General features: G+C 37.8%; 1 protein-coding gene across 2 annotated transcripts; it reads left to right on the top strand.

Annotated features, from left to right (window-relative positions):
- Nucleotides 1-408: 408 nt before the first annotated feature.
- Nucleotides 409-18,915, top strand: LOC122658687 (RNA-binding protein BRN1). 2 transcript variants are annotated; one of them, XM_043853745.1, is made up of 9 exons: nucleotides 409-702; nucleotides 901-983; nucleotides 3,423-3,474; nucleotides 3,667-3,792; nucleotides 3,920-3,999; nucleotides 7,028-7,210; nucleotides 17,783-18,083; nucleotides 18,189-18,332; nucleotides 18,409-18,915. In XM_043853745.1, the coding sequence occupies exons 1-9, from the start codon at nucleotides 528-530 to the stop codon at nucleotides 18,534-18,536; spliced, it is 1,272 nt and encodes a 423-aa protein (XP_043709680.1). In that variant the 5' UTR covers nucleotides 409-527; the 3' UTR covers nucleotides 18,537-18,915. The 2 variants fall into 2 exon arrangements, with proteins under 2 accessions (XP_043709680.1, XP_043709679.1); XM_043853744.1 differs by having other exon boundaries at nucleotides 410-702; nucleotides 17,735-18,083.
- The last annotated feature ends 685 nt before the right edge of the window (nucleotides 18,916-19,600 follow it).

Here is a 19,600-nt window from a genome sequence, read left to right on the forward strand (position 1 = left end):
GGATTTTGAACCTTGGTTGGGATAGAACTGAGTTGTTGTTGAAGAATATGATCGGGTTGGTATTTGAGAACCTGACCCGAAACTTGACCTGCTTCAATCCACAAGATCAAGTCTCTTGCAGTCCTTGTTTTTTTTAAGTTTTAAGTCGCTTTCCAAAAATCTTTCAACGTTTTAACAAATCAATATGCCACATTAAGAAGCAAAAGATTGTGATTAAATGATAGGGGCATTTACGTCATTTCAGTCATATGAAGATAAAATAGTTACGAGATAACTTCCAAATTCAACACTGTCAGCAAATTCCGCGTGTCTTATCCCCGCAACTATGAGGTTATTTTAGTATTTATATACAACTCCAGGGGTATTTAGAAAATTTCATAATTGTAATTAAAATCAGTAAAGACCCAACTTTGCCCTCCTGAAAGATTTCATTTCCAAAGACCAAGATTTTCGAACGAGCGAAGACTACTGTGAAGATCGATCGGAACGAGTTGCAGAGTACTGGAAACTAAACGCTCTCGGCATTAATGGCAGAAGGGCAGAGAACTCCACAGTCTAGCGGAGATGGAGAGTGTGTGAAGCTCTTCGTCGGTCAGGTCCCCAAGCACATGTCCGAATCTCAGCTTCTCGCAATGTTCCAAGAAGTTGCTCTGGTAGACGAGGTCAACATCATCAAGGACAAGACTACTCGAACTTCCCGAGGTTGGAAAAGAATTCTCCCTTCAAACCTTTTTCTTTAATTTATTACTGCATTCTTTTTGTTATTATATCATGTCTTCCGACGGATCGCGAATGCGTGATCTGAGAGATTTATTTAGTCGGTATATGTGGGTTTGAATGGGTACTGGAGATTTGTTTAAACCCTAGATTGGCATTCTTGGTAAGGTTTGCTTTTTACAGGTTGTTGTTTTGTGATCTGTCCGTCGAGGCAAGAAGCAGATAAGGCAATTAGTTCGTGTCATAACAAGCGAACGCTTCCAGGGGTGAGTTGAAGTCTGATCTTTCTTCATGAGTCTTGTGATTTCACTAATTATCTGGAAAATCTCAATATTTTTCAATTACTGGATTGTATTAAGCCTGGATTTGATTCTTTTTGGCTGCACTGATCTGTTTGTGGTCAAATGAGCTGATATTCTAAAATTTGAGGTTGTTCCTGTGGGTTGAACTTAGGGTTTAATAACTGTCCTGTTGCTCGTTGACTTTATGTTCCTGTCAGCCGCAATTTGTTAAACTATGAGAAGCAATAATTGCAACAACTTAGGTCTAATGAGTACTTCTTGCAGTCATTGGCACCATCAGCAAGCCTATTCATGTTGGTATTGTGTAATGCAGTTATATTCCGACTCAGCTGAGTTGATATTTAACTGTTTGAGCTTGCTATGATTTTTATGCACTAACCCGGATTGATATTTAAGTGAGCGAGCCTTAGCGCAACGGTTAAGTTGAACTATTGCAATGTGTTGGTTGCAGGTTCATAACTTGGAAACAGCCTCTCCTGCGAAGCAGTGGGTAAGGCTGTGTACATTTGCCCCTCCCAGACCCTGCAGTAGCGGGAGTCTCATGCACTGGGATGCTCTTTTTCTTTTTTTCTTAACCCGGATTGAGGATCTTGTTGATCCTATTGTCTGACAACTGTTCGAGTGTTCGACTGCAATCTAATCTTTTACTGAACACAATGCTCGCATTTTCCCTGTAGTGCATGAAACCTTAAAAACTAATGGATCCCACTCATTTTCTTTGATTTCGTAGTACAACCAAACATCAATGTGGGAAAATGTCTTATTTTCTTCCTCTTCACTTCACGTCCCCAGTATCTCTTACACTTTCACTTTCGCGCACTCTCTCATATTGTCTTGACAACCAAACATTGCTTAATGTTTGAGGCCAAAAAAATTATGTTCTTGGCCTTATAAGCCACTTCGTAACATCGTATAATTTCAAAGTTCTTTAACTTGTGAGCCATCAAAGTTTATCAAGTTTTTGGCTTATCATCCATGTGCTCCCTGATGTTTCTGGCAACGTCAGAGACCAAAGTTTTCTTCACGATTTCCTGAACAATGGATGCCATTCTATCGCCACATGCACAAGTCTTTTCTAGACTAGAGAGGCATGACCTATGGCATCCAAGGTATTTGGGAATCACACCCTATATACACCATGACCAAATCTGCATTGGAGAAGAAGAAGATGATCAATCTCTTCTTGGGACAGACACATGTGGTAGGCATTCAAAATGCATTAGACCCTTGGGTTAAGTGATTCAGAGTGAGAATACTGTCTGTATAGGCTGTCCAGACAGAGAACTGTATTTTAGAAAGAACAGTTTTGGGTGCCAGCTGGGCATGAAGAGGGCCTTGTCTTCAAACAAAGCTTCATATTGGGATTTGATAGAAAAGTTTCCCTGCCTTTGAAGCACCAAATCCATTTATTATCCCTACTTGCATCCAATCCTTCACAATGCAATAGGCATAGTATTGAATAGATTTACCACCCAATTATTGTTTCATTAGTTAATTACCTCATTTTTTTGCGGGAAAGTAGTAATCTATATTTACATACATATCAGGTGGCAGCCTATTCCGGTCACCATAATTCAAGATTTTGCGAAATATTTTGTTTTCGACAAATGTCGAAACAAAATCTAATGCGATACATAAAGATTACCATATTTTGGTTGAAATATTGCTGTTTCGAGAAATTTCGACGATATGTATCGTTTTGGCGAATTTTTTACCATTTCATTCAAAATAGGGCATTTATCATTAAAGCAAAGTAACATTTTGGTATCAGGTGGTCACATAAGTCCAAATTGACCAATGCTGTGTTATTAATACTTTAAAATATGAAAAATAACATAAGTCAAAATGCATCTTTTTTGGTTTTTAAATTGACATTGTCTACTTTCAATGTATATACTATAGAAAGTAGAAACTAGATTTTGCAAGTGCCAATTATTGTGTTATGCTTGCATGAATTTACTAGATCTCTAGCTCTTCCTTCGGTGAATGTTTTTGCTTGAGAAATGTTTCTCCGTTTACCTGATAAAGCTTAAAAGAAGAATGTCCTTCAGCTTTAGTGGCTGGAAAATCAAAAGAAAAGAACTACTTGCTGATTTCTCTTATGAATTTGTGCCAAACATTTGACAGTTATAACTTGTCTACTACCATCAGAGATTATTTTTAATTCTGTTTTGCTAAATCATTTTCTTGGTTGTTTTATTTGCAGCACATTTTATAATTTTGATTTTTCATAATACTTGAATTGCAAAAGGGAAAGAGGATCTTTTGCTTCTTCTGGCAAAGAAAATTCTGAACCTTTGAACTGTATATGCTCTTTCACTTACATATTGTTTCTGTATGATGCACCATGCCAATATCTGTAATTATCTGCTCTGATTAGAAATTGCATTGTTCTCTTTTCAGGCATCAAGTCCATTACAAGTGAAGTATGCAGATGGCGAGTTGGAAAGGCTAGGTATAATATTTCTTTACTGTTTAACTCCTAATCATTTCTGTAATTATGGTGATGCCATCATGCCAGTTTCCATTTTTTGCTCCATGATGAAATTTTAGTTCACTGTTCACCCCTTTTTGTATGTGCTAGAAAGATAGACATGTACTTTGTTACATATCTATTAATTGTCTGTATGAATGTGTTTATCTCCAGAACACAAGCTTTTTGTTGGTATGCTTCCAAAGAACATCTCTGATGCCGACGTTTCTGCTTTATTTTCTAAATATGGAACCATAAAAGATTTACAGATTCTGCGAGGCTCTCAGCAAACAAGCAAAGGTATTTTCCCTTCAGCTATTGTTTCCAGTTTTCATACTAAAGTGCTGACTCCTATTTGTCGATTAATTGTCTGCAAATCACCAATAGAAATCTCTTGGTTGTCACATTCAATATTGTTATGGGGCAGGATGTGCTTTTCTGAAGTATGAGACAAAAGAACAAGCTCTTGCAGCACTGGAAGACATCAATGGGAAGTATAAGATGGAGGTCTGTGTTTATCTCTTGGTTCAAATGATTCCTTAGCTCTCAAACATCTTGGGAGGTTTCAACCTGTCCTTCCATCATTTCTTCTTGATTGATCATGAAGTGATTTTACTGGCATTTTATGTCCTTTAACAATTCGATGCTCAACCTTGGAACGCTTTGGAAATAATGATTTTGCATTAGGAAGTTTTTTTTTTAAAAAAAAAATAGTGTCGTCATCAATAATTTGGGCCACTAGAATTCTAGAAGTATTCCTACATAATTATATTTTATATTGTCTTTTTTGTTCATCAAGATCTTAAACCCTGGGATCTTGGCCTAGGCAGATCGGTTGATCTGACCTGATCCTGAGTGGAAGTATGAAACCGGCAGCCTTTTTTCCTTCTAATTTATGGGAAAAGGAACGCTAACTGGTCGTGTGGCCCCTGCGACTTGACACGGGAGCGTGCAAAATTACCGCTCTGTCCCCTGTGAAATAAAAAACCCATATATGTTGATGCCACCCCTGTGCACATTCTTATTGGCCCCCGCGGCTGGTGTAGGCGCTACAAGACCAGACAGCGATCTCTTGCCCATTGGCATCTTTATCGGATAGCTGGGTCAGCCACTGGAACTCTGGGTTAGCCGAATCTGTTCCTAATGCTTGAAACCATGGTGTTCATTATGTTAGGTAAAATAGTGTACAGTCAATTTTATGTACATCATTTATTGTTTTTCAACATTAGGTATTTTGTTCATTTATTACAGAGGAAAATGATTAGCACAGTTTTGAGCTTGATTGTGACATTCACTTTTTCTTCAGGTTTATGGGATCTCTGAGCTATATTCTCAGCTTTGGCTTGTATTTTCTTGAATACTGAGCCTGTGGTTGGAGTTGTAGACTGTTTGATTCTCTCTAAATTAGTAACTCTGAAATTTAGAAATTAGAGATTTAGATACTGCAACTAAACTTAGAAACAGAAAACAGAAATAGAAATAGAATTGAAAGCAGGTTTAGAAATCCAGATTTAACAACTCAGATTTAGAATCCAGAATTTAAAAGTAGAGTTGCAGTAAGATTTAGAAACTGCCGGAGAAACTGAGAATTAGAAACTGAATTTTTTCAGGGCAGAAAATTAATTAGTAGTATAGCATTCAAAAATCAAAACAGAGTCAAAGAAAAATGAGAAAACTAGTATGCACAGGATTGGGAGCAGTGCAGAAAACTGACCTGAATCGATTGGAGAGAAGATAGGGGGAAAATAGAAGGGAGATATAATCAGGAATCTACCTGATTTACCTGCGGAATCCAGAGCAGAAAACAACTACTGAATACAGAGCACTCCACTCCTGACTCCTGAGCCCATAAAAGTAACACTTTTGAATCCCACAAGAGTAAGCTTGAGACCATAGACCATAGTCACAGCCAAAGCCTCTCTTCATTCATAAATTCTTGGTAGGATTGGAGCCCCTTAAATATTTTGTATAATATATAGAATATTGCTAGGCGGACTTGCACTAAAAAAAGGGAAGGCCTAAAGGCCCTAAACCAATCCTGAACTGAAAAAGGAAACTGAGATCAAAAGGAAAACAGCTTGAAAACAGGACTTGAATTATATTAACCTATTCCAGCCTGATTACTAGAAACTTAATGGTATAAATTAAAAAAAAATTGAATCCTAAATAGAGCCCATGATTGCTGTTCCTTGGGTAAATCAGAGTAAAAGAACCGGAAAACTGGTTCACAGTTGGACGAGAACAAACCACAGACAAAACTGTCCTTCCTTCTGTTGGAATTCTGCATAAAAAACATAAGTCATTCTTAAAAATTATTACTACTTAGTTTGATCCAAAGATACCTCATGGCTCATGGTGAATGGAGAAATGCTTTAGAACAAAATGGAGACTTCCTAGAGCATTCAATGTCGACTAGTTTGATCAAGAGATACTATCAATTGAGACATGAAATTATGGAGAATTGTTTAATGACGATGTTGTCAAGATTGATATTCAAGAGAAACCTCATGATGACTAATTTAAATTACTGATTAAATCATAAATGAGGGAAAATTATGGATGATGCTATTCATAGATCAAAGCAGGGTGAGTAAAATGGAGAGGCACATCTGGAGTGTTGTGATCAAAACGTTCCATTGAAGTTAAAGGATAAACTTTATAAGATGGCTATAATTCAAGCAATGTTGTTTTTAGTTGAATGTTGGGCATGCATGTCACAATTAACACACATAAAATGAGCAAAGGTGTCATTTGAATATTTAGATGGACTAGTGGCAACTCTAGGAAGGATAGAATCAGAAGTAATCTCATTGAAATGAACTCAAAAACTTAAAGTAGCACTGATAGGTGACATCATGAAAGAAATCTGTTTGGGTTTAGACATGTGCTAGAGACCAATTGAACCATGTAGAAGTGGTAATATGGTGTGAAACTGGTGATTTTAAAAAGACAAGATGGATACCAATGATGACATTCGTTGAAGCTGTAGAAAAATCTGTCGACTTATCAGTTTATTAACAGAACCATCTTTAATAGAGTAAAGATGTATGAGATTGATGCAGTCAAGTAGATTATATATGACTTTATGCTTTATGCCCGTTTCTGTAGGCTTTTGAATAATACAGTTTGCAAGATATTCTATTGTTTTAACTTATAAATTATAATAGTAAATAGGTCTCTTTTACTAGTCAATTCTATATATTTTTTCCAGCCTGTTGGTCATATATCTGGAACACATAGTATTCTGTATCATATGTCTGTATGCAGAATCATTTTGACTTCCATTCAAGCGCATTGTAGACCAAATGTTGAACCAAGCAAGAGATCATATTAACACCATGATAACTTGAGCGTTTCAACATCTTTGTTATTATTGTTATTATTATTATTATCAATTGTTTTTATGCTTTTATGGTGTTCAGAAAAGAGCACAAATCATGCTCTCCATGATCTTTCTTTCTGGTTTCGTCAGTATGAATTGATGGATGAACTTATGATGTGTTTGACAATGTGGCTAAATTTTTTGCTGTTGTAGGGTTCTAGTGTCCCTTTAGTTGTCAAGTGGGCAGACACAGAAAAAGAAAGGCAAGCTCGGAGGGCTCAAAAAGCTCAGGCCCACTCTTCTAATGTGGCAAACATTGATTCTACACAGCAACCTTCTTTATTTGGGGCCTTGCCTATGGGTTACATTCCTCCATATAATGGATTTGGTTATCAGGTCTGTTTCATTATCAATGATTAGTTATCACATGTCAAATTATGCAATAAAATCATACATTTCTGTTTTCTGTGGTTATCATGGATTCATGGAATAACATTTCTTATTCTGATATATCGTGGCATGAGTTTATAACTTGGTTTCATGATTCTACAGAGATTTTTACAACTTGTCACCTGTTTCTTAACAAATCATCTCTCTCTCTCTCTCTCTCTCCCAACCCCTCTTGCTTTCTGTGATTTATTACCCAATATATGTGACTAGTCATGAAAAGAGCTAAACCAGTTTCTGCTGGCAACCTTAGTAGTATGCATTACTTCTTTTTCCTTGCCTTCTGAATTGTAAGCATTGATTATTGTATTTGTAGCATATGTATTACATGCTGATCTTTTGTCCATTCTGTGTCATTATGCTAGGCTAGTTGTTCCCAAGGTTCAAGATATTGGTTTCTACCAAGATTTTGTCCCTGGTTGAAACCGAAATATACCACCAAAACGGATCCAAAATATTGCACCACAATGGTTGAAATGGTCAAAATATATCACCGAAATATGGGCCATTTTGGTGAAAAAGCTAAAACATTGAAGACCCCTCACTTCGCATGCTGTTTTGTTTCATTAAGTGTCGAAACCGAAATATGCCGTCGAAATTTTGATATTTCGGTTGAAATTGCAAAAAATAGTTGTTCCTAATTATATTTTCTTCAGACTGTTATTGAAAACTTCACTATAAGGTGAAAAAAAAAAGAAATTAAAATTGCTGAAGGAATCATAAGAATAAGGTAAGGAAAATGATGACCTGACAATTAATGATTACAATGGGAGATCCAATCCACAGTACAAAGCTTCCATTTGCAAGCTACTTGATCATCAGATTTTCAAGGGATCTGATGAGGTGCCACAGAGGATCCAAGAGATCCTCCATGGCTTTCTCATAGAATTGGACTCCCAAATAATAGTATAGTGAATCTCCATAATGTATATTTTTTTATTTTAATTTTCAATGATGATAAAATGCTTTCATTATGGCTCCATTCGTTTCCATGTAAAAAGAATGAAAAGGAAAAATTTCCTATAAAATATGATTTTCTACTGTGTGTAATGTAAAATACAAAAAGAAGGGAAAATTTTACATGGTATGTAAAGTATCATTTGCATGGAAAAATTTACAACAAAACAAACAGGGCCTAAGAAGAAAAGAAGCTCTATGGAGAGTAAAATGGTGAACCAGATAATTCACAAAAGCAAAACAAAGAATATATACAGAATACAAAAGGACGCATAGGAAAGGCAAAGCAAGTAGTTTTCCCAAATAAGATTCTGCCGATTCTTCCCAAAGCTGCTAGTTGGGACACCAGAAAACTCTTCCTTAGAGGCCTGCCCATTCCATCATGAATCTCTCATTCTCCATATACATAGTTGAACATTTTGGTCTTCACCCTAAAAAATTCTTTAATTCTATTCAACCAAATTACTGATGTAACTAAACGAGACATCATTTTCCCCCATAATTCCAGTCCAATGGGAAAACAGAATACCAAGCCCCTTGGAGTAATTGAGTCAACTCCATGCAAACACAAAAGTAACTCCGGATAACATTTGCTACATAGCAAAAGATAGTTATTTTCAGGATTCCTCCTCCTTACAAAGAACAAATCTCCTTCCAGCTTACAAAGAGCAGCTTTTGTATTCTATCTGCCTTTGCTCATTCCTTCCAATGATTTTTTTTTCTTGTTTCCTAAAAAAATAAAATAAATAAAAGCAGAGATGATGCAATCATACTTCCACTACCAGTTGTAGGCTTCTTGATAAGCCTCTGATTGGTGGAAATCCAGTCAGAGACCACGACCTTTATCTGCTAAATATTGGTTGAGTTGATGGAGTGGTACCTGTAATCAAATGTCGTACCTTTCCTTTCTTCTCAATTTACTCACTAGGCTAGAAGAGCGTCCTTCTTTTGATGTGGCTCCTTGTATTGAAGTGTGAGAAACTCCAAAGCTTGACCAGACAATAGCATATATTGGGAGAGAGACGCAAGTGAATTCAGCCAGCCCTTTACAATTGTTCTTTACATCCCACACTCACCTGGACATTGTACAAGTTTGCATGTATTCCCACAAAGGGTGGGGGGAGACAAAGGCCTTTTATCTTGTAGCATTTGTTGATCTTTTAGTCTGACAAACCATGCTATGATAAAATGATGTGATGTGGGTTCTGTCATATGGATTATGTAATTGCATATTAGAGCTCTAATTACTGCTCTGCAAGAGCCACTGATTGTTTCTTGATCTGTGATTTCTTCATCTGTCAATCGTTTTTCACTCAAAGATCATACTATATTAATCTTTATCTTCATATTATTACAATCACATCTGAATGGCATGATTCTCAATTTGACATGTCAAGCCCAGTTGTTAGGTCCTTCATCCATATGGAGGAGGTTGTAGGACCATTTTGAAGGAGAATACTGTTATGTAGATAACTTATACATATTACTTATTGGTCATGAGCTTTTGATGAGATCTAATACTTTTAGTTAAAAGTTTGAGCTTCTAACTGAAATCTAAATTTATTTTGATTAGTTCACTGAATTGGTTTCGGTTAGAAGGTTCCTTTATGGGAAATTGTTTGCCACCCTTAGTGTTAGGGATTTTCAGGCCAATTTAGGGTCTTGTACGAACATCAGACCACTTTCTTCTAACAATATTAGGGCCCATTTATCCTTCATTCAAAGCTTCACACCACTATCTTTGTTGCAGTTCCTATTAGATCATTTCCTGCTAGCTTTCTTTGTATCTTACCTTTTCACCCCCACTCCGGTTAAATACTTAAAGACTTAGATATGTGGCAATTTTCTCCATTCTAATTGACTATTGTCGAACTATAATCTGATTTTGTCGTACTGCAGCATGTCAAAATCAATTTTTTCCAATCATTTCCATCATTTTTAGAGGCATTGGACCTGTACAGACTTTTCCTGTCTGTGTTGATGGGAGGAACCATCAGTCTTGGGCATATGTGATGTCAAACTTTATCCGGGAAGACATCTTTGAAAGTACATTGAGGGATTAACTGTGATTCTTCCTGTTATTAGGACCAAGGTACTAAAACTCAGGTCTCGGTACCAATTCGACTCTTGGAAAAACCGAGACGAGTCGAGATCTCGCCGAGTTGGTGCATTTTTTTTTTTCAACTCGAAGCCTCAACTTTGGGTCAACCCGAGATCCGAGATCTCGCCTAGTTATGTCGAGTTTTGTCCAATTAGGTAAGGTATTTAAGTGGTAGGTGGGTTAAAATAATGGGTCGAAACCGAGATCCGAGATCTCACCGATCTCGCCGAGATATTGCACTTTTGAGACTCGTAGGCAGTCTCGTCTCGGCTTTTCCAAAAACCGAGAAACTCGGCGAGATCTTACGAGTTCTCGAACTATGATTAGGACAAATGAAAATGGAATTGCAAATGCTGATGATTACATGGCCTTGGAACAAAGGGGAGTACAGAACTCCAAGATTTTGGCATGGATTGCCTGTCCATTAAGCCTTCAGTTGCTGTTCATTTGTCAAAATTCAGGACTGCAAAATCAGTTTGAGACTATCTCAAAGTGCTATATGATCAAGCACCTGCAGCTCCAAAGCAACATCTGTCTATTGGTGTTCATGGTGCAGGCCAACAGGGCAAGTTGCTGGGCGAGTTCTATTATGTGAATGCGTCATTACTGGGACCAGATGGATCTTAGAAATACTATGTCCCCACTTTATAGTGCTGGTCTCACTAGGAGATATGTTGCGTGTTGATATACCTTCTTGTGGCCCTTACTTAACAGCTCGAGCTTTTAGGATAAGCGGTTGTAACAGAGTGGCTGTAGCCAGATGAAATTCTTTGAGTTTCTCATGTCTTTCAGAGATGATTTTGGGCAGATACATGGGTCGATTACTCCTTTCACCCAAACACCTACATTGGATGTGGTTTTGGCTGAGTTCATGGTAGGAGAAATGAGGACACTTTATTTGGATACTTCTAAAATCCCTGCTATGGACTTTGTATTGGATGTTAACACTTATCTGACTAATTCTGAGCAACATCGTGCGCTGTTTTATAGTAGTTCATTAGAAAATCATTTTAATATGCCCAAGATTCACTCTAACTGCTGCTACACATAGACCGTTGGGAGCATATTAACTACAATTGTCCCTGGAAAAAAAAATCAGAGGCAAGGTTCAGGAATTCCAGGAAGAGAAGCTGCAGCTGTTGTGGGGAATACCATTGCTGGACCTTAGCCTACACCATCAATTTCAACACCTGAAGAAAATAGGCCTGATTATGTGATATTTGAGCGGTTGCTGCAGCCACTAAAGTAAATAGTAGCTTGCGCATTATCTCCGTCCACATCTGCATCTGCTTTACTGGCTCATTTTGGTCCAAATTCTTGCACTTAGGATAGCTGGTTCTGGCGTGATCAAACGATTTCCTTATTCATCAATTTTGACCACCTCCAGTCTTTGTTTCTTTTATTTTTTCTTTCCTGTACGCATTGTTCACTGCTGTTAATTAATCATACTGGTCCTGTTACCTCAATCTGGTCAGCTTTCTATTGCTGTCTGCTGATGGTTAAATGCTCCATAATTGTCGACGTTTTACTCTCTATCAATGAACGTATTCATGATATTTATGATATACTTTCCTTATATGATTGTTTGCAGATTGGCATTCTAGATAAGAAATAAAAAATGCTCTAGGTCTCTATTGCCTGGGGCAATTCCATTTACAAAAGATTTTCAGTACATCAACAACCCTTTCATTATCTCTTGTAGTCATGAGAGCCTTTTAGTATGTGGGATGACAAGTCAGGTCATGTTGATGATGTGTCTTGTTTGCATTATAATGTTAGGCATCTTAGCCACATTCCTTTGGCTGGTCTGTCAATTGTATGTTTACCAGTTTCAAAAACCACTTGGCCAAACCCTGTAGTGAAAGAAAAATTGTTCCTGGTACACCATTTACATTGTCAATTTTGAAGTTTGTGGACTCGCATCCTTATTTTATTGGAAGTTCATCTTATTATCCTTTTTCTTCAGATTTTCTCTTGTTACAATGTCAATACTGGGCACTGTTGTTCAGAAATTCTGCCAATGGACGAAATTCTCAATCATGATCTACAACTAAGGAAGTTGGATGGAGTGGTACTAGTTATTCCAGAAGCATGATAAGGAATTGGGAAAAATACCAGAAGGCAAAGGAAAGCTTTTTATTTTTCCTTCAAAAAAGATGACCAGGCAATTCTAGGGGAGAACACTGTAGAGGTGTATCATGGAACCAACTATTTTTGTGGAGAAGATTTATTTGCTCTGTCCTTCCTGCCATTATTCCCTCCATCATTTCTCAGTTCCTTGTAAGGACCTCCTTATAGTGATATCAGGCATTATTACCAGATTGGTTTGAGGAAGGGAATTTCCAAAAGTTCCAATTATAAATCATATTTTTCTAGTGTGGAGTTTATTCCTTTAGGGATGCTTTTCAAAGCTCTTTTGATGGCAAAATAGATGGGCAGCATGCTTGCTTCAATTTTTGAAGCAAGATGGGAAATTCCCTTATGTTTATTGAGATTGAGAGGGAGCCCGAGTGACTGATGGTATGAAGGTTGCTTTTGGGCTGCTTTATATCAAATGGAAAATGGAAGTATGGAACTGGATGTGGAGTGTGTGTTTTTCTGTTACAATCTTTTTATTCCCTGTGGTTGCTGAGTAAAATTCTGTTTGTTGGAAAGGCTTTTTTTGGAACACCGTGATCGTACGAAGACTGGATTTCTTCTCGTGTCATGCAATGCATAGTTGTCAAAAGTGATTTGAATCATAGAATCCAAAGGAGGTTTTCTGAATTTAAGTGATTCTTAGATTAATGTCATTTTCCTCAAAAGTAAGAAGTTGTAGAATAAAGTTAGTTTAATGCGTATTGATTCATCTATAACTATGTAACTAGGATATGGGAACCCACACATCCACTCTTTAAGAAGATGCACAGTATCTTTTATCATAGATGTTGATAGATCGTTGTAAATCCACAATTCCACATATCATAAATACAGAAATAATTTAACAAAGAAGTAACGAACATGCAAAAGAGACTTGTAAATAACATATATATTTCATTACCTATTCAAAAAATAATAATAATAATACGTCATTAGGGCATTATTGGTTGCATGGGCACAATCCAGTGGTTGGATTGGCAACCGGAGCAGGTCTTACAGTGTAAGACAGCTTGCTTTCAAATTTAGAAACTTTATGTAACTCATAAACCCTAGCGTAGGATACCGTCCAATTGATAGCAACGGTAGGTCTCAGTTACAATATGATTCTCATAAATTCCCCCCCCCCCTCCTACTAATTACCAGAACAGAGGTTACAGATCAATGCCCAAAATAGAAACTAATGGCTAACCAGTGAAGTAGCAGTAATAAAAGATGGAAGACTCAGTTGAAGCCAAAACTACTGTCGAGGGGAGGGACTGAAAGGCTCTATATGATTTCAGGAAATCAGCCACGATTGATGGCTGGATGTGGTGCAATGGCTCATGAAATAAAATTAGTAACTATGGGAGAAAAATAGCAACTTGCAGCCACAAGAAAACCAGCCAAGAGATGTGTCTGAAACCACTGCCAAAGGAGAAGATTCGGAAAGGTAATAGACTCCCAAAGTTTGGGCTGAAGTTGATGGTCAGAACTGGAGTTGCAGGAGCTTGAAATTTTCTGCAGTAGAATACCAAAACAAGTGTCACAAGGTTAGACTGAATCTCCAGTACCAGCTTGTGTTGGGGAATCGATGGAGCCTTCTTCAAACACGCAGGCAACATCAATCACAGTGAAGGGAGATGGCCTTGGTACTTCTATGTTGACTCCTCTTTGCGGATTAACAAAATAGAAACTAGTATGGAGAAGGTTAGAAGAGAAGAGGAAAGAAGTGAAATATAACCAATGCCTCTCACCTATGGCCTTGGTCAGTTTCTCACTAACCTAATAGGCTTCTCACCTCTCTCTGCATCTCACAGCATTCATGGCTAAACAGCGAAGTTTTCATTTATCAATGAAAATCATGTCTATAGGCTCAAGGCCCTTACAAGTCTCAATTAAATAGGTGCTTATATCACTCAAAATAGAAAATGGAAAGTAATAAAAAAGGACTCCCACGCATTGTAGGAACCTTATAAAAAACCTCCCGCCAGTGCGGGGTCTGGGTAGGGTCATAATGTACACAGTCTTACCCCTGCTTTCACAGAGAGGCTGTTTCCAGACTCGAACCCGTGACCACTTGGTCACAATGGAGCAACCTTATCGTTGCACAAAAAACTCAAAATAGAAACTTCTATAGTATGACAATACCTACTAATATCCATTACATAGCAACTAAATAAAATTAGAACGTAGAAGCTAGCTGCCACCAATGCAAGAACTTATTAGATTCCAACTTATTGGGCTGGAAATTAAACCCACGTCTGGACTAAGCCAACCCAGGGGCTGGTTCGATGGAGGTTTAATGCCTGGGATATCGCTGGTCCTTCTTCTCTCTTTCCTCCTTCGATCTACATCGAGAATTCTATACACGGGGAGGATTCAAGAAAAGTTGCTGCAGGGTGTAGTAACTGCAGCAGCACCATCTGCAAGGTATAAAAGTGGTTTTAATCACTCTATAAATCATGAACAACAATCTTCTTGGCAGAACAGATATAACAGACCTTCATCAACAAGGAAACCCTAGTTTATTTCAACCAACTGGGGTATTTCCTCCCCCCCCCCCCCCCCCAGTTTTCTTCTTCATCGCTCTGATACCAAGTGACAAAATCAAGCTTGAATAACCAGGTCCAAATTATTAGAAGAAGAGCAGCTTGCTCATGTATGGAAGAAGAGAACAAGCCCAATGATGTAGATCGAAGCATGAAGAAGAAAAGGACCAAAATAGAATTTAGAAAAATTTACCGTTCACGTGGTACTATTCACGTGAACAGTGGTGTGGGCCCCATATGGACAGCTGTGTGAAGAATAGATGCTGGATGTTGGTGGAATATTCTATTAGAAGCTGCTATTAATTTAGTTTCTATTTCTGTAATAGTTTCGTAGTTGTTAAGTCTATAGCTATCTAGTAGTTTCCATTTTTGTTTCTTTCTTTTTTTAGTGTACATCTCTCTTCTAGAAGAGTTGCTATTTCTTAGGATATTTATTCCCACACATGGGAATTACTTATTCTGTAATCCAGCCTTACATTATTATAAATAAAGACAAGGAGACCAGCCTCCAGTGATTTTCATGAAAGTAAAAAAAGAGTTGGTTTATTCAAATGGCTGTGAGAGGTATTTCGAGCCTTTCAGTCTCCCCTAGGCATCTCACCTATAAGGCCTCTCATCTCACATAGGACTCTCTCCTAGGGGAGAGTGAGAGGCTCGAACCATTCTATCCATCTTCTTTCTTCCATCTATTTGTTTGTTTGTTTCTATTTTCTTTGTTCTTCAATAACCTACATCAGAGAAGAATCAAAGGCCTTGTTTACTCATCCATTGAGGCTGCTGATCATCAGAAGACTGCTACTGTTGTGCCATCGATTTCTGGCTGCAGGCTTAAGAACATAACCTGCAGGTATACGGTTTGGTGTTTATTGCAGCAGACTTCCAACCTTTGCAACTCCTGATCTGTCCCTCAGTTCCAGCTCAAATTCTGACGAGTAATATGGTCTTCCTTCAATTGTAATGGCAGTCTGATCCTATGGCTAGATAAGGCTGTGCATTGTAAGTTACTATTTTGGTTTTACTTTCTAATTCTGAGAACCACTCATATGTTACAATCCGACCTTCAGAGTTGATTGCAATTTTGAAGAGTCAATCTACTCCAAGGACCCTACCCTTGATTGGATAACCATCCTCAGGACCTCATCCAAGTTGTGTAGTTTCTAAATCAGGATAAGTTGCTATTTCTGGATTTTTTTTGCTGTTACGTTATTGCTGGATCCATCTGTTAAACCCTGTTGTTTCAGTTCCTATGATCCTCCTGTATGCTAGGATATCATTAACCTAGCCCTACGTTATCCACGATTGTTGCTGCCCCTCAAACCGTGGTATAATAGTTTATTTATATTAATCTTGACTCATAAGGATTATTAATAGAAATAAAGAACTCCTCATGATAATGTACTTAACAGCTCAAACATCACCATGACTCATTAACACATACCTAAACACTACTACTAATTATAAGCATCACCATGACTAGTAAAACATCACAATAACTTTAACATGGCAGATACAGCACCTGTCTCTCTAACCTTGGTTCACAAAGTCCCACTCTGATTGATATTAGTCTTGTCAAACATAGTTGTCATGTTACCCAAATGAGAGCCAGCTGCCATGGTGCCAAGGCGAAACTTAGGCAAGTGTCATATTTAAATTACATGCCATATTTTCCAGGTATATGTCTTCTCATAAATCTTCCTCTCTTCCTCCTCCCCTCTGTGGGTTGGTTGCATGTGTGTAATGTTGGGCTATGATGATCAATATATAAAACACGAAGGGGTAAAAATGATATTATAGAAACATTTAGGCATAAAAATGAGAAATGCTTTAGCTTTGTAACTTGTGGAGGGATCAAGATTGGGTTTTTAGATCTGGGCACCTTGACACATAAGATGATTAGTCGCCATGGGCCTCAAGGCCTGCCTTGTGTAGTCATCTAGTCGATGCCTTGACAACTATGATTTCAAAATCCAGTGTATGTAGATAGTGCATAAAATTTGTCATAAGAAACTTCTACGTATGTTCATGATTTCTGCAGGTCAGACTAACTACTGACTCAGGAAGGCCTTTAACATTGTTTTATGCCATTTTATAGAAGAGTAAAATCAAGATACTGTCTACCTTAACCATCACAGTGGAGTATCATGTCCATGTAGATTGATTTTAAGATTGTGTATCTTTATGCCCTTCTTAGCAAACTTTGGGAGTATACTTGAGGACCCCTCATGTCTTTTTACTATCCAAAAGAAATTTCCTGAGAAGAGTTTCCAGACCTTTTAATTCCAAAAGAGAATGAGAAGGCTTCTGCAGGTCATAGCTTTGTGGAGAGGACCAACATCTATCAATTAAGAGGTCATGAGTTCAACTCTCCTTAGGGACTACCTACCTATTCAAAAAAAAAGAAGAAGTTATCACCGTAATTTAAATCTTACTTTTAACAGGTTATTGTATGTTGACCTGTTTAACTCCAGTACATTCGAAGGATAAAATTTGGGGGGGGGGGGGTGTTGTGTTTCAAAGTTTCCTCGAGTCTTAGACTCTTGGATCCAAGTTCTGTTTGAGTGAGTGGAATACTTCTCTTAATATCTTATATCAGTGCTCCGTCCTCTTAGAATCCTTTCTTCATTTCTTGGCTCTGCAAGATTCTTTTAGTATCTATGTCCTTCTGTGCTTTTATTTTGTCATACAGGTTTCGATGTTGGTCTGTGTAATTTGACAGAATTGACAGTTTGTTATCATTTCTTACTGTAGGCACCGGGAACTTATGGTCTTATGCAGTACCCCATGCCCCCAATGCAGAATCAACCTGGCTTCCACAATATGCTTCCACCTGTAAACCAAGGAAATGCAGTGCGTGGAATCACACCTGATCTTGGCCCTGGTATGGCTCCTAGAAGTTTTGCTACAATGCCCTCAGCTAGTTATATAGGCTCTGCATATCCAGCAATGCCAGGCCTTCAGTATCCTATGGCCTATCCTGGTGGAATGATGAGTCAAAGGTCATTGAGTACTTCTCATGGTTCTATGCCATCTTCAATTTCAAATAGTAACTCAGCAACTTCTTCAAGCGTCAGTACAAATTCTGGGGCTCAAGTTGAAGGTTGGTGAAAATCTAATCTAGATTCTAGCGTTCTTCTGATTATTTTGATCGGGGTGTTATGATACTTATTGCAGTAGTAAATGCTTTGTCTGTCCTTGAATGTAGGTCCTCCTGGTGCTAATTTATTTATTTATCATATCCCTCAAGAATTTGGTGATCAAGAGCTTGCAAATGCCTTTCAAGCTTTTGGTAGGGTCTTGAGTGCGAAGGTCTTTCTTGACAAAGCAACTGGTGTTAGCAAATGCTTTGGTAAAACACATATTCTCTTCATCTCTGGATCAGACATCTGTGAAGTTCTTTATTCTTAAATCAGCTCTGTTTGCAGGATTTGTCAGTTATGACTCACCTGCAGCAGCTCAATCTGCCATTAATACGATGAATGGATGCCAGTTAGGTGGTAAGAAGTTGAAAGTGCAGCTTAAGAGGGACAACAAACAGAACAAGCTTTACTGACATGGAAGGTAGTTACAGATTGGGGCAGGAGTTACTTCCATGTACGGTATCGCACAACTTCGGTCTTGGGGAGTGAATCAGCCAGTGGGGTGGATTGGAGATAATTAATGATTACATATAGAATCCATCCTGTCATGTCTTAAGGTGGGAACTGTTTGTTGCATTGCAGAATTAGAAACTCAGAATCTTGTTGTCATTGGTGGTTCTGTGCCACGAAAAAAAAATTGTAATTTATGTACCATGGAAGTTCATTTAGACATTATTTATTAATTTGTTGATTTTATTGGAAGCACATTCTTGATGCTAGAATTCTGGGGGCAGTAAAATGTATATACATTGATCTTTTGCTGTCTTTTGAAGAATCTATTTTATTTGCACAGATTACTGACCAACAATAGTTCTAAACCACAAGAACTTCTTTTTGGAATTTATTATAGCTATCTTGTGCAGTTTGGAAGTCTGTTTTTCTCCTTTGTTTTATGTGAGATCATGGTGCATTCTTGTTGTTGTGTTTCCATCTTCCATCGTGTGAGCTTTGTTACCCAAATCTATAAGATGTGTAAGTGAAGTTGTTGGAGATGTTGAGTAGCCACACACAGGCATCCTTCCTTCCTGTTCAAGCAATGTCCTTAAATGGGTGTTTCAAAGTCCAAAGTTGTGTGAAGTACTTTATTCATCATGTTGTTTCTGTTGAAGACACATTTCGGAGTTCAGTGACTTTTCAGGTATAGCCATCTTTGTGCACGTTGATCTATTGTTGTTTTGTTGGTTTTTCCCATTTTCTTTCCCTTTTGCAATGTTCAGTATCTTCTTTCCCCCTGTTTTTGTTGCTCTGTCATGCCCCAGAATAAAGCACGACCATTCAGGTTGTGCTTGAATCCAGAAAAGTGTTCTGCCAAACATTGGTCAATCATCTAGTCTCATTGTTCATCCACTTTGTCTCTTTTCTTTGCAATTTGTTTGACTTCAACATATTGGTTTGGTATTAAGTAATGTATCTTGTGTGCTGATCTTCTCTTTTAATCATTTGTTGTAGGATGGAGGAGATGCCTTACTTGGTTTAT

This window comes from Telopea speciosissima, chromosome 4 (assembly GCF_018873765.1).
Source record: "Telopea speciosissima isolate NSW1024214 ecotype Mountain lineage chromosome 4, Tspe_v1, whole genome shotgun sequence".
In the NCBI taxonomy this organism is placed as follows: domain Eukaryota; kingdom Viridiplantae; phylum Streptophyta; class Magnoliopsida; order Proteales; family Proteaceae; genus Telopea; species Telopea speciosissima.

Excerpts from the sequence above, each read along its gene's own strand:
- LOC122658687 (XM_043853744.1), top strand. The coding sequence starts at position 528 with ATGGCAGAAGGGCAGAGAACTCCACAGTCTAGCGGAGATGGAGAGTGT. Across the intron at positions 3,475-3,666 it reads TGGCGAGTTGGAAAGGCTAG|AACACAAGCTTTTTGTTGGT; the intron begins GTATAATATTTC and ends GTTTATCTCCAG. Across the intron at positions 4,000-7,027 it reads ATGGGAAGTATAAGATGGAG|GGTTCTAGTGTCCCTTTAGT; the intron begins GTCTGTGTTTAT and ends TTGCTGTTGTAG.